This window comes from Marmota monax, unplaced genomic scaffold (assembly GCF_021218885.2).
Source record: "Marmota monax isolate L192 unplaced genomic scaffold, Marmota_monax_Labrador192_F-V1.1 WCK01_AAM20220418_F8-fsc00138, whole genome shotgun sequence".
NCBI lineage: Eukaryota > Metazoa > Chordata > Mammalia > Rodentia > Sciuridae > Marmota > Marmota monax.
In genome coordinates, this window is record NW_026692763.1 from 3,284,771 (window position 1) to 3,312,749 (window position 27,979).

The 27,979-nt window shown below is 54.1% G+C and overlaps 1 protein-coding gene across 1 annotated transcript; it reads left to right on the forward strand.

Moving 5' to 3' along the window:
- On the forward strand, nucleotides 1-27,725 carry Doc2b (double C2 domain beta). The gene is made up of 9 exons (XM_046447000.2): nucleotides 1-510; nucleotides 9,968-10,047; nucleotides 14,850-14,924; nucleotides 16,560-16,669; nucleotides 16,827-16,953; nucleotides 19,297-19,454; nucleotides 22,944-23,025; nucleotides 23,883-23,979; nucleotides 24,438-27,725. The coding sequence occupies exons 1-9, from the start codon at nucleotides 138-140 to the stop codon at nucleotides 24,572-24,574; spliced, it is 1,239 nt and encodes a 412-aa protein (XP_046302956.1). The 5' UTR covers nucleotides 1-137; the 3' UTR covers nucleotides 24,575-27,725.
- The last annotated feature ends 254 nt before the right edge of the window (nucleotides 27,726-27,979 follow it).

Below are 27,979 nucleotides of genomic sequence, written 5' to 3' on the forward strand. Positions count from 1 at the left end.
GCAGCCGTGTCAAGGCCGTCCGGGGGCACCCCGGCGATGCCCGCAGCCCCCGCCACGTCCCGCCGGGCCTGCTGAGCCGCCCCCGGGCCGGGGTAGCGCCGGGCCGGGCCGCGCCCGGGCGGGGCGGCGCTGCCTGTATGACCCTCCGGCGGCGCGGGGAGAAGGCGACCATCAGCATCCAGGAGCATATGGCCATCGACGTGTGTCCTGGCCCTATCCGACCCATCAAGCAGATTTCCGACTACTTCCCCCGCTTCCCGCGGGGCCTGCCCCCGGCCACCGGACCCCGCGCGGAGGCGCCCCCGGACGCCCCCGCACGTCCGGCCGCGGCTAGCGCGGGCCGCCACAGCCCCTCCGACGGCGCCCGCGACGACGACGAGGATGTGGACCAGCTCTTCGGAGCCTATGGCGCTAGCCCCGGCCCCAGCCCCGGTCCCAGTCCTGCGCGGCCGCCGGCCAAGCCGCCCGAGGATGAGCTGGACGCCGACGGCTACGAGTCGGACGACTGCAGTAAGTTTCCAACTCGCCGACTTCTCGCCCTCTCCCTTCTCCGTAGCTGGCGTGACCCCCGCGGGTCTCGCGCGTGTCCTTGGTCCCCTTCTCGTCGCTCTCCCTCTGCCTCCGCGTACATCCTCCGCCCGGCTGGCCACGGCCCCGTTGCCTGCTCGGTGCGCTCTCCGTGCGCCCTGCAGACCAGCTCCCGCACCTCCCCCGACCTGGACGCAAGAGGTGGGAAGTTTGGGGGCGCCCTGCGGGGGTGTCCCATTTATGGGCCCCAGCTCCCGGGAGCCAGCGCCGCGCCCCCTCTCGGCCCTCCCGCCTGGAGACCCGGTGCGGGAGGCGGCTTTTGTTCCCGGGAAGGGCGGAGCTGCGCCCCGGGGAGACACCAGTTGCTGCTGGCCGCGCGGTCGCTCCCTGCCCGCAAGCTAGCTGCCGGCAGCCTGGCAGCCGAGGGTCGAGCTGGAGCAGGTTGGGGAGGAAGCTCGAGGCTGGGGCCGGCCAGACTTCCCCGGTGGGCCCGGCGGCCCGCACAGCGCAGCGGCTTTGCTGATGCGCGCGCCGAGGACCAGGAGGACCGCGGGGCCGCTTGTCCTTTGGAAAAACCTTGGCGGTTCTCCTCCTGCGTTCACGGACCCCGCCGCCGCTCTCGCCTGGCCTGCGGACCTTTGCCCACCTGTTACACCTGCTTCCCCCCAGGCAGGAAGGACCCCCAGCCCGCGCCCGCTCCTCTCGGGACTGAACCCCAAGGAGCAAGCAAGCGCCAGGGTCCCCGGAGCCGAGGCCCGGCCGGCGGGCGCTCCTGGCGCCTTGTGCTATCCCTGAGTGTGCCTGCCCGGAGGGATCTTGTACTGTTGGGGAAACCGAGGCGGGAAGATACCGAGATCCCATGCCCAATAGGTTTGCGCGGGGGTGGGGGTGGGGTAGGAATGCAGCGTGAAAGGCCCCCAACCCAGCTGTGGCCCCAGCCAAGTCCCTCAGACCCGGAAAATCGGTTTCAAAACCTCGCCCTTCCGCGGATATGAACCTTGCAGGGCTGGGGGCCCTCAAGGGCTTCCCCAGGGCCTGTAGCCCCTCCCCCGCGCAGCAGTGGTAGAATAGGGCTCACACGGGCCTCTGGACTGGGGCCTGGAGATTCTCTGAGCTTAACATGTGCCTCTGGAAGCTGAAGGTGGGGGTTAAGAGTGCCACCGGTATGCAGAGCCCATATCCCCGAACCTGGGGAGGGCCTATCAGCAACATTGGGTCCAAGCCCGACTCTGTAGAGAAACCACCTTGGGTGCACTTTATGGAAGCCATGACCACCTTCCTCTGGGCCTCCAGCATGTTAAGGCCCTGCCCCCAAGAGTGGGACTGGGGAGCAGTCCTCTGCCTCCACTTGCCTGCTGGCTTGGGGAAATTGGGTCGGGAGAGTTTATTGCCTGCAGGGCTGTGCCCTGGATCTGCCCAACCGCAGCCCTGGAACCCTGTGCAAACTCACCTCCTCACTCACTGGCCTCTGCAGAGGCCTGAACCAGGACCCAAGTCAGTTCTTTGCCTGCCCTGGAGCTAAAGCCTAGGAAAATTGTTCCTATTTCCAGTATCTTGGATGCTGTGCCAAGGGAGTGAGCCAGGTGGGCGGGGCTTCTGCTTGAGCTTCAGGCCACCCTCCTGCTGCCACAGAGGGCCCTCTGGATGACATATAGCCAAGAGTGGAGAAATTTGGTCATTTCTTTAGGCTGTCCCTGAACCCACAGGTGACAAAGGAGCCAGAAAGTAAGTAGCCCAGGCCAGCAGCCGGGTCTCAGTCTATCAACTCAGCACTGGTCTAGCCAGAGGTAGTACAGCAAAGGAGAGGAGGACTGGGTCCCCAGGCCAGAGCACACAGGTGTCCTAGCTAGGGACAGACTCACATGGTTGGGCAGTACAAACAGTCCTGGACACAATTTAGCCAGCTTGAACTGGGAGTTGACCACACCCATATCACCAGAGCTCAAAAGAAGTCTGAGAGAGAGCAGAGCTAAGGAGAAGGGTGTGTGGCTGATCCAGGGTGGCTGGGCTTAGCCTCACCCCCTTTAAGAGCAGCCCAACCTTGGCTTAATTCCCATCAGTGGCTGGGAGCACAGAAATCTTGGCTGCTGTCCTTGGGGAAAAACGTTAGGGAGGCATGACCACCCTCTACCCAGTGCCCCCCGGCAGTGCCCCCTTTGAGCTCTGACAACCAGATCCCTAGAATAAGCCTAAATGATTCAAGCCAGATGGTTCATTACGGCTTTAGCCAGGGTTATGCTATTTGCTGCCCTAATTATTGGATTATCTCTGTTCTGACAAAAAGAAATGAGGGCGGTTGCTGTGTTGTCCAAACTGAGAGAGAAGTGTTGTTTATTGGCTTGGCCTTTGTCCCCCTCTGTAAGCCCATCCTTCCTTAGTCACCTCAAAGAACACACACACAACCCACATGCTCCCAGCAGACCTCATTGAGAAAAGGCAGAGCGCTGGAATGAGAAGCTCCACCCCCTGGCTTCCCTCCCAGGTGTCCTAAGCTGATTACCGGTGTGCTCCCTCCAGATGGGCTGCCTGCCCTCCCATGGCTGCACAGGCTGCCCCTGCCTGAGATGCTGTCCCATCCCATCTCCACCCGCAGAACCCTATTCCGTTATTCAAAGCTGTGGCAACTTAAGTTAGTTGCTTTGGGTTGCAAATCATGGAAAACCAACTCAAAGTGGCTTAAACAAGCAGAACAGCAGAGTCTTGTGGCACCTGGGTGCACTGCTGTAGTGGCTCCTCCACACCATCAGGAGCAACAATACTGTTTTTCCACTTGGCCAGCTCTTTTCCTCTTGGGCTGAAAATCAGGACAGATTTCTATTCCCAAGGATATATGGGTGAGGTTCTAATGATGCAGTCGGTCTCCCATCAGATGAGCAGGATGGCTGCTGTGGGTCCAGGCATCACATACAACAACAAGGTCCTAGATTTGATAAGGATCAGTTTCCTCCCCACATCTGTTAGTTTAAGACTGAGGAAACTTCTCCCAAAAGTTCCTGGAGTGTGAGGGGGAAGTATCAGTATAGCACTTGCCTCCCATGCACGAAGCCCTGGGTTTATCCCCCGAACCACAAAAACAGAAGTTCCCAGGAGACCTGTCCTTTCGTCTCGTTGGCTAAAATTACATCATATGCCCCTGTTTAAACCTGCCTCTATATGATTCACCCTGGGGCTGGCTCAGGTCTGATGCCCCTAGAGGCCTGGAGGAGGGGTGAAGTTGGAAGAGTCAGCCCCAAAGGCTCTCTGTGGCTGGGGGCAGATCCCACTTCCCACTGGATGTGGTTCCCCATCCTTTGAGCCATCCGGGGACCTCTTTTGGCCTCCGCCACATTCTGCCCAGACCTCTTCATATTTAGGCACTATGCTAAGTCATGCCTGTGACATGACCTCTGACCTCAAGGTATTCACGGAAACCAAGACAAATGAGCGGCCCAGCAGCTAGGGACAGGAAGGCAGGAGCCCAAGTAAGAAGCTTTGACTTGCTCAGAGGGCACCCACAGAGAGGGCTCTGCTCTGAGGCTGAGAGGAAGGAGGAAGCAGGCTGGCAGAGTGGAAGAAAGAAAAAGAACAGCTGTGTGCACAGGTGCCGAAGTTTTGGAAGCAAGCCCAGCGGAGGTGCAACAAGAGATCCAAGTGGCTGGGGCAGAGGGAGAAGACATGATGAGATCAAAGTGGTCATATCACAAAGGGTCTTGAATGCCTCGCCAAGGAAGCTGAACTGAGTTTGGGAGGTGACAGAGAATCTTTGAAGAATTTAAAGCAAAGGAATAAAAAGATTTATAGAAGTCCTAAACTTTTGCTTCTAAGAACCTGGGATTCAGGAATGTTTAACTCATTCCTCTCCCCCTTCCCCCCCCCCCCGCATGTGGTGCCTGGCTCAGTGTCTCAGTTTCCCCAAATGGGAAAGCTTTTGACTTAGCCTTAATAATTTTTCTTTTTTTTAACAGTACTAGGGAATTGGAACCAGGTTCACTTTACAATTGAGCTACATCCCCAGCCATTTTTTTTTTTTTTGGAAACAGGGTCTCATTAAGTTACCTAGGCTGACCCCGACCTTGCAAACCTCCTGCTTCAGCCTCCCAAGTAGCTGCAGTCACACGCATTCACCACTGCACCTTAATTTTCTATGGTTTTTGACAGTTTTTTTTTCCATGATTATTTTAGAGGCTAACATTTTTCTTAAAAAAAAAAAAAAAAAGACAGATTTCCTATTTCCAAGGGTGTATGGGTCAGGCAAGTTCAGGTGCAAACCAAGGTCCTAATGAGGCTGTCAGTCTTCACCGAGAAGCCGGGTAATGTTTAGTTTTAGAGGAACCAACCGGGGCTTGAGCTTGATTTTCTCTGAATTAGCCCCATTAAAGCTCTATAATTATCGACAAGCGGGTGACAAATCTCAAAGGCCCATTAGTGACCAACCCTCATTATTTTTCCAGAGATATAAACTTTTGTCGGGGCATGTGATTTGAGTGGCCCCAAGGGCAGGACACAGCAGGATCCTGTGGCTCGCAGAGAAGCACCTTCTCCTGCCCCCAGGACCCTCCTCACCCCTGCCACCACCCAGGGTGTTTGCATCTCAAGCCCTTCACAGGCAGCTGGGAGTCCCCCAGCCCAACAGCAGCCCTGCTTCCTCTTCCTAAGATGTTGGCTAAACAAAGTGGCAAACAAAAATTTTCCAGAAGCTACTAGACTTTAAGATAGAAATTATGGGGGCTGGGGTGGTGGCTCAGTGGTGGAATGCTTGCCTGGCATGTATGAGGCACTGGGTTTGATTCTCAGCATCACATATGAATAAATTAAATAAAGGTCTGTCAACAACTAAAAAAAGAGAGAGAGAAATTATGCAGCCCTGCTGGGCAATACTGGCCAAGCCATTTCCCCTCTCTGAGCCTTAGATCTTCAAATGAAAAAGAAACAGTTTGGACCATATGCCCCCTAAGAGAGCTCTCCCAACTCCAGAATTGTGACTGAGCTTCTACTTATAAACTAGAATTTCTTACAGAACTTTGAGTAGAGTCTGGCAGGGTGGTGCATACTGTAATCCCAGTAACTTGAGAGGCTGAGGCAGGAGGATCGCACATTTAAGGTCAGCCTCTACAACTTACAAGATCCTGTCTCAAAAAAAATGAAAAGGGCTGGGAATGTAGTGGTAGAGGCCCCCTGGGTTCAATCCCTAGTACTAGTACCCAGTTCTGCAAAAAACACCTTTTAGTGGAGTTCAAAGAAGCTCAGCAGCCCACCCTGCCTCCCAGGGATGCATTAGGCATATGGTTCTTTCCCAGGAAGTGGTCATAGGTGTCCAGTTTGGGCAGGACAGCATCTTTAGACAGAGCCGTGGAAGGGGCTCCTTCCTTCCCCTGGAGCTGTGTTCCCAATGGGGAGCAGGCCACCCCTCTCCTTCATCCCTCTCTGGGGTCAGGAAGCAGGTAGCCGTCATGGACTGTGTGTCTATATGTGACACCACACCCAGCCCCACTTCAGTGCCCCCCAGGAGAGCAAGTTGGTGTGAACTGACCTGCGGTGTGGATTGAGCACCTGCTTCTGACCAGTCTTACAGATGTGGCCAAGGCAGGGTCCCTGTCCTGGGGACACTCATGTCTTAAAGAAACAGGTGGACCCAAGCTGAATGGCAGATTGGCTATGGTGCCCCATCAACAGGTCAGAGAATGTTACTATAGAAGCACCACGGGCTGGGTGAGTCCTGGGCCTGAAGCTAGTGTTAGTGGTTCCAGGGATGGTGAGTCCACCTCACCCACAGGTGAGAGCCAGGCTACAGGCAGCAGAAGGCCAGATCCAGTTATCACTAAAGCACATTTTCTTTTTTTGGAAAAGGGGACAGGTTATGACAGATTGAACCCAGAGGCACTTAACCACTGAGCCACATCCTCAGCCCATTTTAATTTTTTTTATTTAGAGACAGGATCTCACCCAAGTTGCTTAGGGCCTTGCTAAGTTACTGAGGCTGGCTTTGAATTTGCAATCCTCCTGCCTCAGCCTCCAAGCCGCTGGGATTACAGGCAAGTGCCACTGTGCCTGGCAGCACATTCTTTATGTTAGGCTCTTGGTCTAGACACTGTTCTAACAAGTATTATCAGCTGGTTTCATGGAGGGAACTATTGACAAAGAGAGAGAGCTGTTTGTGTTACAAGAGGCAAGTGCTCTAATAGGGTTTCAGGTTGATACAAAAGGAGGAAGCAGAAAAGTGAAGGATAACCTCACAAAGGACCAAGCTTGGGACCACCAGGTGGAGGGATCGCCTCACATGGCCCCCCCATGTCTGGGCGGTGACAATGACCCACAGACGAATAAGCATCATCATAGCAGTGACTTGGGTTATTTAGAAAAGCTTAAATGACCATTCATATATCCTGTCCCCAAAGGCGGGGTGCCGGGGGACTCGGTGATCCAATTTAGAACGGGTTCCTTCCAGAACGGGTCTCAGAGGGGCAAGCACAGTTATCTAGAAGTCACCTAAATGAATCTGCTCCTGCAGTAATTATCTGCTGAGCACTCGCTGTACCCCAGACGCTGTGTGCCAGGGTTGCTGTCTCCCATCTGTAGATGAGGAAACCGAGGCAGGAAGAGATCACACAGTAAGGAAGTGCCCCGGCAGGATTTGAACCTGTGGAGTCTGACATCAGAGGTGGCACTCCACACTGCTGCAGGCAAGGACAGAGGCATGAGCCGTGTGCCTCTCGTGGCTGGGGCCTGGTTAACAAGGCAAATCCAGCTCGTGTCCTGCTCAGAGGAGAAAGGGCAGCTCCACCCATGTGGCCCTTCATTTTCCTGCAGATTCAACAAATCTCTTCCCTGGGCCCCTGCAAGGGCCTAGAAGTCCTCAGACTTCATCTGCAAGGGCCCAGATTGGAAGCATGCTCAGGTTGGAACCGTGTTCCCTTTGCAGGCCATGGTTTGGGGCAGTCTATACAGACAGGTGTGGTCGGCATTGGCCATTGGCCGCAGCTCATCCAGACCAGAGCTGAGAGTCTAGGGAAGCCCCAGCCTGAAGACACGTGGAGCATCACTGCAGCCACTAAGCCCCCACTGGCCAGGTGGCCTGTGTTTGGAGTATCCCCTCCCCCAGCCCCTCTGTGCCACTCCTCAACTCCCACGATCCTTCCTGGCTCAGATGAAGCATCATCTCTTCCAGGAAGCCTTCCCTGATGGCCCCACTTTGCCATGAGGCCCTGTGACCCTCCTCTTGGCTCCTTCCTATGTTCTGACAAGTTCTTTCCACCTGTGCTTTCCTTGGGGGCAGGGACCTGCCTTATAGCTCTCTTGATCCCTAGAGTCTAGCTTATTATAAACACTGGGTTAATAAAGAATGAATGAATAAGACACCAGTTGAGGGGCAGGGGATATAGCTCAGTTGGTAGAGTGCCTGCCTTGCATGCACAGGCCCTGGGTTCAATCCCCAACACCACACACACACACATACACACACACACACACACGCAACAGTTGATCAGCCCAGCAGCTTGGGAGCAGGATCAGGGCGTGTGAATGTACATCTTGCTGTCTGGGACCTGCCCCCAAGGTCTGCTGGCCTTCCCGCTGAGAACCTCTTGGGCCTGGAAAGCTACCACTACTCTGAATGACTGCTCCAAGGGTGGCAGCTGCACCCAGTTACAGTTGCACCTCTGCCTGGCCCTGGGGAACTGACTTGGGAGCAGCCGCCTAAGGACCAAGGTGGCCCTTTGCAGCCCACCCAGGGTCTCAAAGGGGCCAGAGAGACTGAGCTCCACAGTCCCACTAGTTGCAGTGAGAGGATCAGCTGTCAGCCCAGGGCCTGTAGCTCTCAAAGCCCCATCACCTCTGCCTTGTCACACAATCCTTATGACACTTCACAAGTGAGGGAAACTGAGGCCCCGAGCCCAGGACAGCAGTTGCGCATGGCAGACAGGCTGCTTAGCACAGGTGGGCACCACACTGGGCCAGGGCCAGGCAGCCCAGTGCGGCACAGGCCGGCCCTAGAGAGAGGCAGGCTGTAGGCTGACCCCGCCCTGGGTGTGACTCAGGGTACCATCTAGGGGCAGGGGATGAACCTGGCCTCTCTGAGCCTCAGCTCCTTATCTGAAAAGTGGGAAGAATATTGCCACTTCCCAGGGTTCAGTGGGATGGGAGGATGAAGAAGCATATAATTGGTGATCAGTCGGTGTCTGTGGTCCTTGGGACTGGACTCCTCCATTCCTGGCTATTTGGGGAGGGGGGAATTAGTGGTATGCCTTTTCACTTTTTTAAAATATTTTTTAGTTGTCAATGGCCTTTATTTTTTTTATTTTTATGTGGTGCCAAGGATCGAACCCAGGGCCTCACACATGCTAGGGGAGCGCTCTACCTCTGAGCCCCAGCCCCAGCCCCGGCCCCGCCTCTCCACTTTTACCTGTTAGCTGGAAGCAGTAGTTTTATTGCTAATGTAGTCTTTCCATTTTCTTTTTGTAAAACTCGAGGGTTATTTTTTCCCAGTGCTTAGGGATGGGACCCAGGGCCTCTTGTATGGTAGGCACTGAGCCCCAGCTCTGTGTATCTGTCTTTATTCAGAAGCATTGTAGACTGGAATGGCGATGCTCATCGCTGTGATTGTGAACATGTGTCTGTGCCCTTAAGGAACCAGCAGTGTGCACTGCAAATACGCGTAGTTCCTTAATCTCAATACCGAAGCCATTTGGGTAATTTAAAAATGTTATTAATGGTATCCTCGTATCGTTTTACTAAGCTTTGCTATAAAAGTAATACTTTGGTTGCTTTAACTAATTCCAGCCATTTAAAAATGAAAATGAAACAGGGCACAGTGGCACATGCCTGTGATTTCAGTGACTCAGGAAGCAGGGGCAGAAGGATCGCAAGTTCAAGGCCAGCTTGGGCAACTTAACAAGGCCCTGTCTCAAAATTAAAAAGCAAAAAGGACTAGGGATATAGCTCAGTGGCAGAGTGTCCCTGACTTCAGTCCCCAGTGCAGGGGAGAGCTGTGGGAACAAAAATGATTTTGCTTTTCGGTTTGTACAGCAGCCCTGAAGACAGCGTCGGTGCAGCAAGGATCTGTAAGGGGTAGATAGAGCAGTGCTTGTGCGGGAGGGGTATGGGGGTTTAATTTGTGTAAACCACTGGTGTTCTGTGAAATTGGAGTTGATGGCCACATTCTGTATACCTCCTGAATATTCAGATATCCTCAGAAGGAGCATGAAGAGAGCTCGGTGCAGTGGTGCACACCTATAATCCCAGCAGCTCAGGAGGCTGAGGCCAGCCTCAGCAAATTAGTGATGCCCTAAGCAACTCGGTGGGATCCTGTCTCTAAATAAAATATGAAAAGGGCTGGGGATGTGGCTCAGTGGTTAAGCACCTCGAGGTTCAGTAGTGGGTACAAAAAAAAAAGTGGCTCATTGCGTACAGGAGAGGGCGTCACTTCTCTGAGATGCCAGTGTGTGACCTGTCTCTCTGTTTGCAGCCGCGCTGGGCACGCTGGACTTCAGCCTGCTCTATGACCAGGAGAACAATGCCCTCCACTGCACCATCAGCAAGGCCAAGGTAGGCTCCCGTACCCCAGTGTCCCTGCTCCTGCTGCGGCTTCTGGAGAATGGGCCGAGGCTGGGGAGGCCAGTCCTGCCCCCGTCCTTACTGTCCAGGCTTCACGGTGTCTGTGGGAGCAAATTCTTACTTAACGCATCTCAGCTCCCACTTATCCCAAAAAAACTCTGCACCATGGGGCATTTGAGGGAAGAAGCAGGAGAAAGGGAGGAGAACGGGTATATGGAGGCCCTGGTGGGGCTTTCAGGGGACATGCAGACTGGGAGGACTGTCCAGGAAGGGAGTCAGTAGGGAAGACCTGTCCTGCAGCAAAGGAGGGCGCGAGGGTTGGATCTGATACCACTGGGTCTCCTGGACCCCATGTTCCCGGCTCTGGGGCTTCCTGGGCGGACTCCACTGTCCTGTTCTGAATGCTGCGGGTGCCACCGAAGCAGGCTGACACTCCAGGTAGGGGTTAACCTTTGGCCCTGAACCCAAAAGGTACCCTGGGGCCCAGAGGTCCCCCAGCCAGGCCCTCCAGTGCTCCCTGTGGCTCTGCCCTGGAGCCAGCGTGTGCCACTCTGGGTTCTCAACCATGCTGTTCCCTTCATCCCCCCACATGGCTCCTTTTTGGGAGGAAGGTACCAAAGTTGATGTTCTCTCGCAAGGTAAGGGCCTACGTGGCCGGCAGAGCCCCCCTAACAGGGCTGCCGAGGGGCCTGGGCCGGCCCAGCTCAGAGGGAGGGGCTTCCTGCAGAGCAGCCTGGGCCCAGAGCCCACACCCGGCAGCCCCAACCTGCAGGGGCTCTCTGCCCCTCCCCTCCACCTGCTGACTGACCTTGGCTGCCTGCAGCCTCCCTAGGCTATACCCCAGCCCAGCCTGGGCCACCACCCTTGATCTGCCATGGGCGAACATGAGTATGTCCACATGGAGACCAGGGGCCTGGCCACCTGGGGGCCACCGCTCCATCCCTCACTCTGCCCTCTTGTGGCAACTCCCCAGGCTGCGGCTCAGGGCATGCCCAGACCTACCCTGTAGGAGGAGAGCTGAGCATCTGGTGGCCCTCCAGCCTCGCCAAGGTGGAGGCCAGGCTGCAGGGCCACACAAACCCCTTCTCCTCTCCTTCCCCGCCAGCTTCGTAGAGATGGTCCAGGCTTGGGGACTAGCTGTCAGGCCACTCTTGCCAGAGCCCACTCCTTTTCTTTCCCATCCGTCACTAGAGCTCTTCCCTGCCTCCTCTGCCCAGCTCCAGTGTGTTTTGTGTGTTTTGTGAGTGTGTGCTCGTGTCTGTGTGTGTCTGTTGGTGGGTGCACAGATCTAGTTGGAAACTGATGTGTACGCATATAGGTGTCCACGGGGGGCACATTCCTGAAGGCATCAGAGGCTGGGGACAGAAACCCCCAAGCCATGGTAGCCCCCATTCTCCAGTTCTTTCTGTGAGTAAATCCAGCTCTATAGGAAAGGGGTTCAGGCATGGGTAGAGCTGGGGTTCTGGGGTGGAGAGTGGGAGTTCCCCAAATGGGAGCCTCTCAGGGTCTCTGGGGAAGCTGCACCCACTTGACCACACCCACCCTGAGTGAAGGTGAGTCTCTATTCATCTGCAAGGTAGGGCCCCTTCTGCCCCCTGAATGGCTAACGCAGCCCCCAGTGCTCATGTGTGCTCAGGGCCTAACGCTTTCCTGGAGGCTGCACCCACCTGCACACTCACAGGCACACCCAAGCACACGTGGACACAAGGGCACTTGTCCCAGGAGGAGCTGGGGAAACCCCAACAGAACCACAGTCTCGGGAGACTCTGTTCTTTTCTTTCTCCTATTTTTTTGGGGGGTACCCAGGATTGAACCCAGAGATGCTTAACCACTGAACCACATCCCCAGCCCTGTTTTATATTTTATTTAGAGACAGGGTTTTTGCTAAGTTGCTTAAGGTCTCACTAAATTGCTGAGGCTGTCCTTGAACTTACAATCCTCCTGCCTCAGCCTCCGAGTCACTGGGATTACGGGTGTGTGCGCCAGCAGTTGCTGTTTTCTGACTGTGGTAAAATATACAAGTATGAAATTTTCCATCATAACCATTTTTGATGTGTACAGGTCAGGGGTGCTAAGTGATTCATATTGTGGAGCTACATCGACAACATCCATTTCCAGAACGTTTTCATCTTGCAGTACTAAAAGTCTACCCATTCAACAGCTCCCTGGTCCCTCTCCCTGCCACCACCACCAGACTCTTTGTGCCCAGGAGTTTGACTCAGGAGACCTCGTGGGAGTGGACTCCTGCAGGGTTTGTCCTTTTGAGGTGGCTGTTTCACTCTGCCTGATGTCCCTTGGCCCATCATGCATGTTGGAGTCCCTTCCTTCTTAGGGCTGAGGAATACTTGAGCCTTTGCAAGTCCTGAAAGCTCTTCTCCTTGAACACTGGCCAGCAGCCTCTGAGAGGCCCAGGGCCTGGGTTTGGGGGGAAACCCTCTTCTCCAAGCAAGACTCTCCGTGCCAAGAGCCACCGGGGCCTCCCCTCAGCCCCTCACCTGCCTGCCCCTCCCTTAGACTGTGGGGTCAGCTTTTTGTCTTTCGTAGGTAAGCTGGTAGGAGGCCTACCTAAGAGGCCACCCTCTTGCTCCCTGACCTGAAAACCCTTCCTGGACAGGGGTCAGGCTCCGTGGAGAGCAAGATGCACAGAGGGCTAATGAAAGCCCTGCTCCTGCCCAGGTGACTGCAGGAGAAAATTTGAGAAATTTGACCCGATGGAGACATTTTAAGCTACAACAAACAAATGTGTAAGAATTGTAGAAATGTATAGGGACGGAGGAGGTGGCACGTGCCTGTCATTCCAGTGGCTCAGGAGGCTGAGGCAAAAAGATCGAAAGTTCCAGGCCAGCCTCAGCAACTTAGTGAGGCCCTATGCAACTTAGCAAGACCCTGTCTCAAAAATAAAAACTAGAAAGGGCTGGAGAGCCAGGAGTGGTGGCGCACACCTATAATCCCAGCAGCTGGGGAGACTTGAGACAGGAGGATCGCAAGTTCAAAGCCAGCCTCAGTGATGGCAAGGAGCTAAGCAACTCAGGGGGACCCTGTCTCTAAATAAAACACAATATAAGGCTGGGGATGTGGTCAGTGGTCGAGTGCCCCTGAATTCACTTCCTGGTACCAAAATAAATAAATAAAAATAAGGGCTGAGATGTGGCTCAGTGGTTAAGTACGTCCGGGTTCGATCCCTGGTACCAAAACAAAAGAATTGTAGAAATGTGACAGAAGCCTTCAGCCATGCCCTGGTTGCAGCAGCCCTGCTCAGGCTGGACCACCAGACTCCCCAGAAGAACGCCACACTTGGCTTTGGGCACTCTGTGGGAAAGTGAAAGAGGCCAGGAGTGGGTCTTGAGGGAGCCTGGTGGCTATGGGCACCCACAGAGCCTCCAAACAAAGCCCCATCCCAGAGTTGGGGCAGTGCAGGGCAGACCTGTGACCCTAGCAACTCTGGGTGCAGCTCAGAGACCCCCATTCCAGCCTTCAGCGGCTTCTCTGGCATCTTCCCAGGGCCTAGCATGTTAGAGAACAGGCAGGCACCAGAGCAGGCCTGCTTCTGTATTGCTCTGACTCAAGGAAGTTGGTTTTTTTTTTTTTTTTTTTTTGGTGGTACTGGGAATTGAACCCAGGGGCGCTTACCCACTGAGTCACACCCCCAGCCCTCTTTATTTTTTATTTTGAGACAGGATCTTGCCACATTACTTAGGGCCTCCTAAGTTGCGGAGGCTGGCTTTGAACTTGCAGTTCTGCCTCAGCCTTCCGTATCTCTTGAATGACAGACCCACGGCACCCAGCTGGAAATCAGAATAATGAAGCCCTTTTACAGACCCTAAAGCAGAGGACACAAAGGAATTCGTCCATTTACCCAACTAATAAGTTGCAAAGGCCAAGATCTGAACTCAGGCCTGTGCGACTCCCAACCTGTGCCCTTTCCCAGTAGCTGACAAGCAGTGTGTGGAGCCCCCACTTGGGCCCCGCTCCAAACCAAGTGGTCTGGGCCCGGGAGAGGAGCTTGGGGCTGCCCATGGCCATGGGCCTGACCATGAGCAGTGAGCTGCCTCTCCCCCACCCAGCGGCTTGGCTGCTTCTCTACGTCCCCACGTGACACCCCAGAAGGGGGAAAGATGCAGTTTCCAGAAACAAGCCCCTGCAAGAGGTCAGCTAAGTCCCCATCTGTGGTTCCCTTGGTCGCAGGCTGTGCAAAAGGAACTTAGTTTGCAAAAGGAACTGAAAGCAAAGTTAGTGAGGGGTGCCATCTTGTGGAGGGACCCTCGATGCCTGGGCAGCCTGGGACCCCTGTGGACACCAACTGGCTGTCCCTGCGATAAATCCAGAAAGAAGCTAAGTCTGGTCTCACCAGTCTCCCAGGCCCTGGAGCACTCTCCCACACCCACCGAGGGAGGCGTAAACGGGTAGACAGGGCCATGTGGGTTCAGGGTCAGGGAGGGCAGTCTGTATCGGGGAGCTGTGTTTGAAAAGTGGGGAAAGGAACGTCCAAAAGAGGGAGGGGCCGGATCAAAGTGGGAAGATGAGGCTTGACCAGGACGAGAGGAGTCACCTGGCCTCCATGAGAGGGAGGATGGAAAGAGAAAGAGGCCCGAGACAGCCGTCCCAGGTCAGGGTGGGGAGGTTGCACTGATGGGCCCTGAGTCAGCCTCCTGCACCCCGTCTCGGGGTGTGGGGTCAGAGGGCTTCTGGGAAGAGGACCAGCAGACCAGGGGACAGGCGATTTCTGCTGGAGGCCCTGGCTGGTCTGTGTCCTCAATGGCCAAGTCATACCCTCTGCTGCTCCCTCTGCTCAGGGCCTGAAACCCATGGACCACAATGGTCTGGCGGACCCCTACGTCAAGCTCCACCTGCTGCCAGGAGCCAGTAAGGTAAGGGGGTTCCTCCCCAGGCCTGCATGCTCTGGCTGGGACACCCAGGGGATCTCAGCCTTGACCTTCACTCAGCACCAGTCAGCCCCACGCCCTCCAGCCTCTCCAGGGACTTCAAGAGTCAGCATTACATATTTGGTCGGTGGGGAAAGCACCCCCCACCAGAGAATTTCTGGGACAGTGTTTTCTAAGAAGCCTCAGCTGGAGATGAATATCAAATGCCAAGAGCCCGGAGCAGTGGCGCACGCCTGTAATCCTAGCGCTGGGGGGCGGGGGGCTGAGGCAGGAGGATCAAGAGTTCAAAGCCAGCCTCAGCAATTTAGTGAGGCCCTGAGCAACTCGGTGAGACCCTGTCTCTAAAATACAAAAAGGGCTGGGGATGTGGCTCAGTGATCGAGTGCCCCCGAGTTCAATTCCAAGTACTATTAAAAAAAAAAATTGTATGCCAAGAAAAGACTCCTTGGCCAATAACATGGTGAAACATTTTCCAACAGGTTTCTTGACTGTAGGACTTGTCAGAGCCTTTAGTACATTAATGGGCTGCTCTGCAGTTCTCCATAAAGGGTACTCAGTGGCAGCACCTACCCAATTTATTTGACCCCTGAACTCCTGTTCCCATACTGGATGCCACAGCAGGCAGATGGAAGCACAGAGGGCGTGGGGGCACTATTGCAGAGTGGCCAGGCCACCCCCGGGGAGAGGATGGGTTCTAGACAGAAAGAAAGCCCCAGCAAAGGCACGGAGGAGGGGGCTTCAGGGATGCGCCAGAAGGAGCCGATCCAGCTCCTCAGCCAGGTTCCTTCCCACAGGACCAGTCCCTACCAGGGGACTGAAGGTGGAGTCCCCCTCACCTGAGCCTCCTGTCCCTGCTACAGAAGATTGCCACAAACTTAGGGGCTCAAAGCAACACACATCTGTTATGTCACAACTCTGTGGCTGGACACCTGGCAGGGGTCTCAATGGGCTAAAAGTCAAGGCGTCAGAGAGCCGCATTCCTTTTGGAGCCCTAGAGAGGTCTGCTTCCCAGCCCTTTCCAGCTACCAGAAGCCACCCACACCCACGTTCCTTGGCTCTTGAGTCCATTCTCGGTCACCTCTCCTTCGGAGGCTCTGCCTTGGCCCCTCTTCTGAATTTTTTTTTTTTTTTTTTTTGGTGATACTGGGAATTGAACCCACGGAGCTACATCTCATATCCCATCCCTTTTAGTTTCATTTTTCAGACAGGATCTCCCTAAATTGCTAAGACTGGCCTCCAGCTTGTAATCCTCCTGCCTCAGCCTCCCAGGTTGTTGCTGGGATTTTAGGCGTGTGCCACACACCAGCCTCTTTCTGCTTTTAAGGACCTCCTCCCATCACAAGGGACCACCCAGATAACCTAGGATAATCTCCCTGGTTGGGTCTTTTTTTCGCATATGCTAAGCAAGCGTCCTACCACCGAACCACCCTCAGACAGCCCTATTTTGAAGTCCGCTAATTAACAGTCTCAGTTCTGTCAGCCACCTCCGTTCACCTTTTGTGTGTCAGACAGCATGTCCACAGGGTCCCTTGGGATTAGGCCAGGGCCATCTTTGGGGCCATTATTCTGCCTCTGGCACTCCTTCAGTGCTAATAAGATCATTTTTTCCCCTTTCTCCAGGCAAATAAGCTCAGAACCAAAACTCTGCGCAACACTTTGAACCCCACGTGGAACGAGACCCTCACTTACTACGGGATCACAGACGAGGACATGATCCGCAAGACCCTGCGGTGGGTGAGGGCCTGGGGTGCCTGCTCCCCGATGCGCCATCCCCGGGGACCGCCTTGCCCATGCACAGCCCCACCCTTGACAAATCCCCATTGACCCCGGAAGCAGACTGGGGGTGCACAGTGCGTCTGAGGTGCTGGCTGTGCCCATTGCCTCCAGGATCTCTGTGTGTGACGAGGACAAATTCCGCCACAACGAGTTCATCGGGGAGACTCGAGTGCCCTTGAAGAAGCTGAAAGCCAACCACACCAAGACGTTCAGCATCTGCCTAGAGAAGCAGCTGCCGGTGAGTGGGCCTTGGGCACCCCCCAGCTACCACGCTCTGCCCACCCATCCAGCGCCCTCTGTGCTGGAGCTCAGGGCCAGGAGGATTTACTAAGCACCTACTGTGCACCCCACATGGTTGTAGGTGCCTGGGAGATGGGCATTACGTCCTGTCTGTTGTAGGCACCGGGCGAGGCTAATGAGTAGAGCAGAGAGAGCAAGGGAAGTGGGCAGTCCCAGGAGCTGAGATGGCAGGGGAGCTGGGAAGGACGTGGGCACACAGGAGGATGTGAAGCACAGGCCTTGCGTCTGGTGACATATTATCAGGCTCACTGCCTCCTGGGCTCAAAATGGCAGGAAGAATTGGGAGGAGACAGTGAGAGCCAGAGACCCATGAGATGAGCAGGCCCAGGGCGGGGTGGGCTGAGAGGCTTGCTTCCAGACTGGCACCAGCAGCCGGGCCCTCGGGCAGGCGAGGACAGGGGCAGTGCTGGTGTTCTGGGCTTGAGCAACTGGACAGATGAGGTGGCTGTTAACTAGGAGCAGCTGGGGCGATGTGGGCTCAGGCGCTCAATTGGACCGTGTTAGTCTTGAAGTGTCTGTGAGATCCCCAGAGGAGACAGCAGATAATTTTTTCCTAGAAATTGCAATTGTTTGCAAACAGTGTCAGAACAGATTTTGTCCTTCGGCCGCCTCCGGCAGCTGAGCCCTGCAAGTGTCTCGGTCTCTGTCTCTCTGCGCGCTCCCCCGCCCCCAGCCTCCTCCTCTGCACCCCAGTCAGAGGGCTGGAGGGGTCAGCAGGAGTCCCCAGTGTCCTAGGGCCAAGAGAAACACTGGGTCCTCTGCGGCCCAGTGTTCAGGACACCAGAGAGTGGCTCAGCGTCCCCCCAGAGCCCCTGCGCTAGAGGAAAGGGAGGGAGGATGTGGATTCCCAGCGAGCTCAGCCCAAGCCAAGCCCCGGGAACCAGTCAACTGCAGCCCGAGCTCCCCGCTGAAGCCCATCCCATCTTTTTGCATAACCTGATCAAGTTTTATTCCCTTGTCACCTTCTCTCCCACTCACAGTCGTTCGTGTGATGGATCTGACCTTTTCTATTTTATTATTAGTCACTAACCACAGGTAACCCAGTTTTTCCAGATGATCTGCATCATTGAGTGGGGCTCTGTGGTCTCCCGCAGCAGCTGTGCACCCTCCCGAGTTCTGATCATTCGCATCAGCGACTGTGTGGGCGTGGACGTGTGTGCACGTGTGAATTGTGTGTAACCGTGTGTCTGTGTGGATGTTTGTAAGTGCCTGTGTGTGCAGTGCCTGTGTGTGTGCACATAGATGCACAAGCACATGTGTGTGTGTGTGTGTGTGCGCGCGCGCGCGCCCCAGGCTTGGTCCAGGCCTTGCTGAGTCTTGCTTGAATTTTCTAGAAGCTTTTTTGAGCAGTTTGGGGTCACACAGTGGCCACCGCTCGGCAGTTGGGATAACCTTTGTCTAAGTAAAGACGCACGTTGGTGGTGCATTTTAGATTTTACCGTCTGTATACATTCTTTGTTCTAAGTAAATATGGAATCAGATCCAGTCTATTGGTCTTCATATGAAACAACCCAAATATAATATCCTGTGCCTGAAAAAAAATAGCAGAAAATGTCTGTTCATAGGTACCAATTCATTTTCACATGTCACACCAATGCCCTCCGTCCCTGTGACAGTTAAATCTCCCTCAGTCTGAGCCATTGGTACCGATGGCCTGAGCACTGGGTTGAGAAGTTTCAGTTCTGGGAAGGTTTGGCCATGGACCCGTGGGAACTGCTGCATCTGTCTACAGAGCACAGTTCTGAGCACAGGCCAGGCCTGCAGGATAGGAGCCGGGCAGAGTCCTGAGAAAGGCCTCTGGGGCATGTAGGGCTCAGCTGGTGGGCAGAGGGCAGAGGGCAGAAGAGAGGCGGTTCCTGGTGAGCAGCAGAGGGGAAAAAATGCACAGTCTCGTCTCGGGGATAAGAAATGGAGAAGCCGGTGGGGGTGGGCAGATGAGATGGAGAGTCAGGAAGGTTGGGTCTGACCCCAGAGACAGGCACGGGCACTGCTGAGGTCCCCCAGCATCCTGAGAGGCTGCAGGAAGCAGCCCAGGTCTTCTAAGGTCAGGGGACCCCTTGTTTTCTAGCCAGCTTCCTGTGGCCTGGACAGACCCTTTGGCTTTTCTCTAAGACCCTTCGGGAGGGGAGAGATGAGCAGAAAGGCCAGAGAGGACATGGCTGTGACCACTGGGCAGCACCCCTGCAGGTGGACAGACAGAGGAAGTGAGGGGCCCCGGATGGCCTCAGTGGCAGGAGGTGGGAGCTGGCAAGGACAGCCCAGTGACTTCCCTGCCCAACAGGTGGACAAGACGGAGGACAAGTCCCTGGAGGAGCGAGGCCGCATCCTCATCTCCCTTAAGTACAGCTCACAGAAGCAGGGACTGCTGGTGGGCATCGTGCGCTGCGCACACCTGGCTGCCATGGACGCCAACGGCTACTCAGACCCCTATGTGAAAACGTGAGTGTGAGGCATTGGCCTCCTTCCCCTCCTCGTCCCAGGGATGGGAAGCCCGCGTGGCCAGATGTGGCCCAGCATGCGGCACCTGGGGAGCCTGGAAGGGCAGTGGGCACTGCTGCATCTGTCTACAGGGCCGGGTCGTCCTGTGTGCTCCTTTGGCAACTTGGGAGGTGAGTGTGGCCAGCCCGTTTCACAGGTGGAGAAACTGAGACCCAGAAAAGCTGGAGTGGCTTCCCAGGATCACACGGAGAATAGTTATCTCCTAATGCCATAGTCAGGCCTCTCTTGTGACTCTGGGGCCCAGAGTCATGAGCAGGTTGGCGACCACCTTCGCTGCTTGGGGCTCTTCACAAACAGAGACTGTAGTCTGAGTTCTTAGGCAGACTGTCCTGAAAGGAGGTGAGGGTGCCCAGGGGGCAAAGAGGGGACACTGAGGAGGCCCAGGAACTGAGGCTATGGGCACAGCTTGGCCCCACAGGGAGATCAGCGCTTCTCTTGGCACAGCCCTGGGACACCATGCCCATTGGCCACTGTCAGATTTCTGTCAGTTTTTAAATCATGTCAAAAATGATGCAGCCTTTTTAGAGAGCAGCTGGAAGTTCCTCAAAAGTTAAGCCCAGAGCTGCCACATGACCCAGAAGTTTCCCTTCTAGGTTTACACCAGAGAGCATGGAAAACACGCCACACAGAACCGTGTCTATGAATATTCATAATGGTATTATTCATAATAGCTAAAAGTAGAAGTACCCCAAATGTCCCCATCTACTGATGAACAGATAAATAAAATGTGGTTTTAGCCATACAATGGAATACTACTCCACACTGAAAGTAATAAAGTACAAGTTGAACATCCCTAATCCAAAAATCAGAAATCTAAAATCTGCCAGATGTGGTGACACACATCTGTAATCCCAGAAACTGGGGAGGCTGAGGCAGGAGGATGGCAAGTTCGAGGCCAGGCTCAGCAACTTAGTGAGGCCCTTAGCAATTTAGTGAAACCCTGTCTCAAAATAAAAAAGAAGGGCTGGGATTGTGGCTCAGCGGTAGAGCGCTCGCCTCGCACGGGCGGGACCCAGTTTCGATCCTCAGCACCACATTAAAAAAAAATAAATATAGGCATTGTGTTGTGTCCATCTACACCTAAAAAATAAATATTAAAAAAAAGAAAAAGGGGGGCTGGGGATGTGGCTCAAGTGGTAGCGCGTTCGCCTGGCATCCATGCGGCCCGGATTTGATCCTTAGCACCACATACAAAGATGTTGTGTCCGCCGAAAACTAAAAAATAAATATTAAAATTCTCTCTCTAAAAAAAAAATTAAATTAAAAAAGGAAAAATGTTTGAGGATACAACTCAGTGGTTAAGCATACCCAGATTCAATCCCCAGTAACCTCCATCCAAAAAAAAGTGCCAAAATCTGAAATTTTTATTAATTAAGTATTAATATGGCACTACAAGTAGCCCACATGATGTGGATTACAGTCAAATACAGTCAGATATTGTATAAAATTACCTTCAGGCTACATATATAATAAGGAATCTATGAAATATAAATAAATTTTGTTTAAACTTGGATCCCATCCTCAAGATATCTCATTATGTATATACAGATATTTCAAAGTCCAATCAAAATACAAAACACCCTGTTCCAAGCATTCTGAATAATAGTCAACCTGTGCTGTTCAGTCCTTCAATGTGGACAGGACTTGACGACACTGTGCTAAATAGAAGAAGGCAGACAGAAAAGGTGACAAACTGCATAATTCCACTTACCTGGAAGTCCAGAATAGGCAAATACGAACAAGCAGAAAGCAGGTGAGCAACCTGGGCACACCTGTAACCCCAGCCAGCAACTCAGGGGGCTGAGGAAGGAGGATTGTAAGTTCAAGGCCAGCCTCGGCAACTTAGTGAAACTCTGTCTCAAAATAAAAAGGACTGGGGATGTGGCTCAGTGGTAAAATGTCCCTGGGTTCAATTCCCAGTACCAACAAAGAAACAAAGAAGAGCAGAGGCCCAGGGCCATGGGCAGGGAAGTCAGGATAAAATGGGGAGCAACTGCAGAAGACACTGGGCTTCTCTTAGGGGTGATGCAAATGTTCAACAAGTGCTTGTGATGGTTATGCATTTCTTGAATATACTAAGAACCATTGGTTGTAGACTTTTAAAGGGTGCATTCTTCAGTATGTGAATTATATTTCAATAAAGCATTGATTGGGATTAAGCAACTGGATCACCCACAGCTCTAGGAGCAGAGCTCATACATAGAAGGGGACAGCTACATTGTTGAAAAAGCTCAGGCTCCCAGAAAATGGTACTGAGCACTACCACTTGAAAACCAGCGAATTGGGCCCTGGCCTCAAAAAAAAAAAAATAGCAGAACAATGTATTCGGGTGGATTAGAGACCTCAGTGTGAGAGGAAACTGCAATTGTTAGAAGACCACCAGAAGACTTTCTTGGTATCAAAAATGGAACCCAGGGGGGCTAACCACTGAGCCACATCCCAGCTCTTTTTATATTTTATCTAGAGACAGGGTCTCGCTAAATTGCTTAGGGCTTCGCTAAATTGCCAGGGCTGGCTTTGAACTCTCCATCCTCCTACCTCAGCCTCCTGAGCTGCTAAGAGCATGCGCCACCCGGCCCAGCCCAGCAGGCTGTCTTTATGACATTGGAGAGAAAGCTGGCAATGTCCAAGACAACTGGAAAATGTGTGTTCCTGTTGGCCACCTTATCTTCCTTCCAGGTTTCTGTCCTGGACATCCACGTGCAGGTAGAAAGCTGTTTGTGGCAGAGTCATTTGCAATAGCTATAAACTAGAAATAGCCAAACCTTTGTCAGCAGAATAGATTAATAGAATGTTCCCGGTGAGCAAAACGAAGTGCCGTGCTGTTGAAATGAACAGATCGGCACTAGATGAATCAACACGGTCAGCTGCCCAAAACGTGCTGAGCCAAAAGCCAACCACACGACTGTGCATGCGACGCGGCACTGTTTATGTAGTTGGCTCTCCATATCCGTGGGTTCCGCATCCGTGGATCGAAAATGCTATTTGAAGGAAAAACTGCAACCCCCTGGGCTTCTTTACCTGGCACTTTCCCTTAAGCAATAGGGTGTAGCAATTTTTTTTTTCTTGTGGGGTTAGGGATCGAACCCAGACCCTTGTGCACGCAAGGCAAGCACTCTACCAACTGAGCTCTATCCCCAGCCCAGTGTGCAACACCTCTTTACACGGCACTAGGTATTGTAAGGAATCAATACGGACAGAGTAAAGAGAGGGTGTGCATGGCTGGTGTGCAAATACTAGGTTTTTTTAATCTATCTACCTACCTACCTATCTATCTATTTATGAGTGTTTGGAATTGAACCCGGGTGCTCTACCAAGGGGTCCAGTGATCCCTCCCCAGGGACAAAAAGCTCTGCCAAACCCTGCTGGCTTGATCTGCATCCCATGGCCCCTCCCCATCTCCTATCCTTCCCTTGGATATAATTCCAGATACCTGAAGCCAGATGTGGACAAGAAGTCCAAACATAAGACAGCCGTGAAGAAGAAGACCCTGAACCCAGAGTTCAATGAGGTATGAGGGCCTGCTGGAGCCTCAGGAAGGGCACCCCTCCCCTGGAGTGGGTGGGTCTGAGGGGGCTGGGTTCTTAAAGAGCCACGGCAGGAGCCGGAGAGTAGCGGGAGAAGGAGGGTGGGAGCCCGGGCTGTGGGAGGGGGGTTGAAGCGCCCGCTGGCCGGGCTGTACCCGGACGCAGTGATGCAGATGGGGAATTGCTGGAAACCTCTTCAGAGGATTCAACTGATGGAACTGCAGCCATGTTGGATGTAGGGGTGGAAAGAGGGAAGCTTTGAGGGGACTCCTGGGTTCCTAGCTAGGAGACAGGTGCAGGGAGAGGGATATGAAGATGATCGGGAGAAGCTTTGGGTGGGGCATGAGGATTCAAGATGCCCTATGACCTTGGTTGGGGCGGGGATACCAGGTGGATAACTAGGTCCTCAGCACAGGGGGTGGGTACAGCTGGTGACAAATCTAAGGGGGTCCCCCACCAGTGAGAGGCATCATAGAGGCCCTCAGGCAGAGCCTGAGCCATACCGGGGATTCAGGGCAGGCAGAAGAGGCTGAGGAGCTGCTTCCAGAGAGGAGGGGATACCAGATTTGGAAGGTCCCAAAAGCTAGCAGCAGAGAATGTTCCTCAAAGGCAGGCCTTGTCAGCAAGGCCAGCCTGGGTAAAGCCAAAGATGACAAGGGCTCCTTCTGTGCACTGAGGTGGGGTCAGGGGGCCTGCAGGCATCTGGAGAGAATAGTTTCAGAACCGAAGGGCAGGTGGGGGCACACCCAACCCTCCTGCTCCCTCCTCCATGCCCTTACCCCATCCCAAACCCTTCCTGGCCATGTGGCCTTGGCCCTGATACTCCCCTTCTGGCCAGCAGGAGTTCTGTTATGAGATTAAGCATGGGGACCTGGCCAAAAAGACTCTGGAGGTCACCGTTTGGGATTATGATATTGGAAAATCCAACGATTTCATTGGTAAGAAGAGGGTGCGATGGGAATGTTGTTGAGTCAATTGCTCATCCTGGGTTTGGACAATGGCAGTGGCTCTGAATCAGGCAACAGCCCCTCCTCACTGGACTCTGGATAAAGCTGGGGCTGTGGACCACTTGTCCCCAATGTATGGAGCCTCAGATATTATTCAGCCTGTCCCCAGAGAACAGGCGACGGGCCCAGAGAGGGAAAGAGCCCTGGGAGGGCCACAGAGCAGTCTTTGAGGGAGCTGGGACAATGCTGGTCAGCAGCTGAGGGTGGACTGTGAGTCCACATGGCCCCTGGCTCCTGGTGGCTATGACAACTGTGCACAGTGCCATTCTCTCCCTTTTCTGGTTCCCATTTCTTGCCCCTCAGAGCACAGAATCTGGAAGGGAACCCAAGGGCCCCCAGGGAGTCAGGTGATCACCGAGTCCCTGGCCGCCCCTCTGACCCCCCTGCAGGTGGTGTGGTTCTAGGCATCAATGCCAAGGGCGAGCGCCTGAAGCACTGGTTTGACTGCCTGAAGAACAAGGACAAGCGGATCGAGCGCTGGCACACGCTCACCAACGAACTCCCGGGGGCAGTGCTCAGCGACTGACTGCCCCTCCTGCTGCCATCTGCCCCTGCCACCTAGGCCCCACACACAGGCCTGGCCCTGGGCTTCCTCACATGCCACCAAGGGCTGTGGCTCCCACACTGGGCAAGATCCAGGATGCCTGCTTGGACACACGGCCACTACAGCCCCGACTTGGAGGACACAGAGGGAGCACCTCGCCACTCCAAGGGGCAGGGAGGATGGACCCTGGAAACCAGGGAGGACTGGGCCTGCTTTCAGCCCCCTGGGGCCCTGGAGGGCTGGCGGTGGGAGAAGGCCTGGGCCTCAGCACCTGCTAGGGTAAGGCGACAGGGCCACCCAGGGGCGAGGGTCCTTCAGAGGTCAACAGTAAGGCACAGGCTGAGAGTTCAGAGGTGAGGGACGCTCTAAGCAGAGCCAAAGAGAGCAGAGGAGGGAGATTGCCACCACATGCGTTCCTCTCCAGCATCAAGGGGCAGGTGGAGATAGTCCCTGAGCAGAGTCCCAGAGACTCCGAGAATGAACAGGGGCACATTGGCAGGTGCTTCACCCACTGGTCTATAAGGTACTGGGGGTGAGACGTGAGGCCTGTCTTCCAGGAGCTCCCCCGTCTAGTCAGGGAGCTGAACACAAACCATTGCAACAGAGGGTTAAGGAATGCCAAGACCGGCCCAGCCTGTGCACAAGTGCGGGGAGGGCAGGGTGGGCTTCCTGGAGGAGGCAGTGCCTCAGCAAAGCCTTTAAGGGTGAGTGGGCCTTTTGAGGCAGAAATTAAGGGCCGTCCAGGCAGGGAGAGTGATTTGCAAAGGCTGGGAGAGGAGTAGAAGGTGATGGGACCAGGCAGCCATGTGGACCCTGGAGTTTGGTAGGTTGGACAGGAGCTGGGCTTATGGCAGGTGGTGGGAAGTGGCGGAAGCACCATGGTGTTGGCTCAGAGTGGTGTCCAGTCCTCAGACCCAGCTCTCCCACCCTGACCTCTTCTCCTGAGGGACCTCAAAGATGGACCATGCCCCTGGTTCTTTCCACCATGGGTCCAGTTAGCCACAGAGGAGAAGAAGGTCCCTCACACATAAAAAGAAGCAACATTCCTCCTGTCCTCTTCCCTCTCCCCTCCCCGCTGGGTTCAAGCTGGGTATTGGGGCTCCTCATGGTTGCTCATGATATCCCGGTCCTACCATAGCAATGATGTCCCTTTCAAGGGTACTCTGTGTAGGCCTATGGGACTGGCTGTGTCCTCCAGGAGCTGAGAGACTGTGCCAGTCTTACTCTCCAAGAAGGGGTTTAAGAGCATCTCAATCCTGGGGCCTTCAGGAATGCTGGATAAACAAATGCAAAGCCAAGGAGTCGCGAAGCCCACTGTGTTCAACCCATCAGTGCATGACGGGTCACGAAGGCCCAGAGAGGGAAGGTAACCTGCCCAAGGACTTGCAGCCCTAGCATATCTGGAACCGGGACTTGTGGCCCTCATCCCACTCCAACCCAGAACTCTGAACACCACATTTCAGGGAAAGTAGGGAGCAAAATACACGTGGTAGGGGCCGCCAGCTGCCATCGCAGGGCTTACCCCTGTCTGCTGCTCATCCACACAGCTGCCAGGGCTCCCAGGAAGGAGGGCTGGACCTTGTGCTGCAGACACAAAGCACATCACCCATCCAAGGTTCAGAGGGATGATTCAAGTCCAAGTGCCCCTCAGTCCTTTCCCAGTCACCAGGGAAGACAGAACTCCAGCCTCCCTCCCCCCACAGTATCTGACCACCCTTGTTGCTCAAGGAGACTTGGTTTCCCCATCTCAGGGGTCAGCAAACATTGTCCTAATGAAATTTCCCAACCCTATAAGATGGGTGGAGTGGTCACCACCATTTTATAGATAAAATAGGTGCAGAGAAGTTGAGTAGTTTGCCAAGGCCACATAGCTGGGAGGAGGTACACTAGGAAGCAAACACAGACTCTTTGATGGATTGGGGGGTCAGGACTCCCCAGAGGTCCTTCTCTCCTGGGATGTTGGGGATTCAGTAAAATCTGGTGCCACCTCACCCTCTAATTGGCTTTGAAATCATCTGTGCCACTTAGGGCTCTATCTACCAAAGCCCACACCCCTGCCCTGGAATTCACCTGCCCCCTTGGCCTCTGAGTCTGATCAAGGGGAAAAGGGCAAGGAAGGAGACTCTGTGGGGCCTAAGGTGAGAAATGGCCTACTTTTAAGGGACCTTTGTCTAGTTGAGCTGAGTATCTTCTCTGCTTAGAGCCTCAGCAACTTGAGAAGAGGTGGAAGAGCTAGAAGGGGCTTTGAGTCCCACCTGGTATGACTTCCTCATTGGACACATGGGAACTGAGGCCAGCAAGGGGAAGAAAATCAGCTGAAACAAACCAGGATTCCTGGCACCCAAGCCAGGGCCCACCACTGCCACAGGCTATGCAAAAGTGGGCCTGCTCCTGAAAGATAGTTGTTGATCACAGGAACAGTCAGGCTAGGAGGCAGGACTTCTGGCCAGCTGGCTCAGGTGCAAGCTGGGGCGCAGGTAGGAGGGCTCTAGGAAGTGACAGAACCTTGTTCAGGATCCTGGCGCTGTTCTAACCCCAGGCACAAGAAAAAGCACTTTGAGAAGCTGCAGAATTGGCTCTGCCTTTGACCCCGAACGGGCGTCTTTTCCCTAATTCATCAACCCTACAAAGATAAGAAATCTAATGCCCCCCCCCCAAAAAAAATCATCCCTAAGTCAGGTGTCACTCACCAGGGGGTCTCCCGAAGCGCTGCGTCCACCTCGCGCCCTGGTCTCCGCCCCGCCCACCACCACCACTAGCCAATCCCCGACGGGCCCGTCTTCCAACCGTGAGGCAGTAACCTTCTGACCTCTAGTGGCGAGAGCGAGGAACTGCACCTCCCCGGCCCGCCCGCCCGCCGAGCCCGGGCCGTGCATGTCCTGCCCTTTGTTCATTTTCAAACCGAATGAACCTCCCAATGCATGGACTCTGGCTGTCGTCGACGCAGACTGTCGTGCACTGCTTCACACCGTTTTGCTACCACGTGTCGGCTGCAAAAACTGTCCTCAAACTGCAGCCCACAATTTTTGTACTTTCGTCTGACCTACCCAAAGGTGTCCTTTTTAAGTCTTATTTGTTAATATTTATAATGACATATAATCCAAAGTAAATGGAACGTTGTATTGCGATCATATTGACTTAGGAGATTCTCATTTTAACAGATTTGGCGGAATGAGGGGGGAAAGTAACGAACTTAGCATTCTGTCTCTTTTACTCTTCACCAATAATCCATTTGAGGCGGTGGCCCAAGTTCCTGATGGGGAAACTGAGGCTCAGAGTGCTTAAAATATGTGTGCAAATCACATAGCTGGTCAATGACAAAACCAGGATTCCAGGACCACAGTATGTGACGTTTCTATCCACTCATTCATTGAGATCATCGATAAG

Excerpts from the sequence above, each read along its gene's own strand:
- Doc2b (XM_046447000.2), top strand. The coding sequence starts at position 138 with ATGACCCTCCGGCGGCGCGGGGAGAAGGCGACCATCAGCATCCAGGAG. Across the intron at positions 16,670-16,826 it reads ATGATCCGCAAGACCCTGCG|GATCTCTGTGTGTGACGAGG; the intron begins GTGGGTGAGGGC and ends CATTGCCTCCAG. Across the intron at positions 19,455-22,943 it reads TCAGACCCCTATGTGAAAAC|ATACCTGAAGCCAGATGTGG; the intron begins GTGAGTGTGAGG and ends ATATAATTCCAG.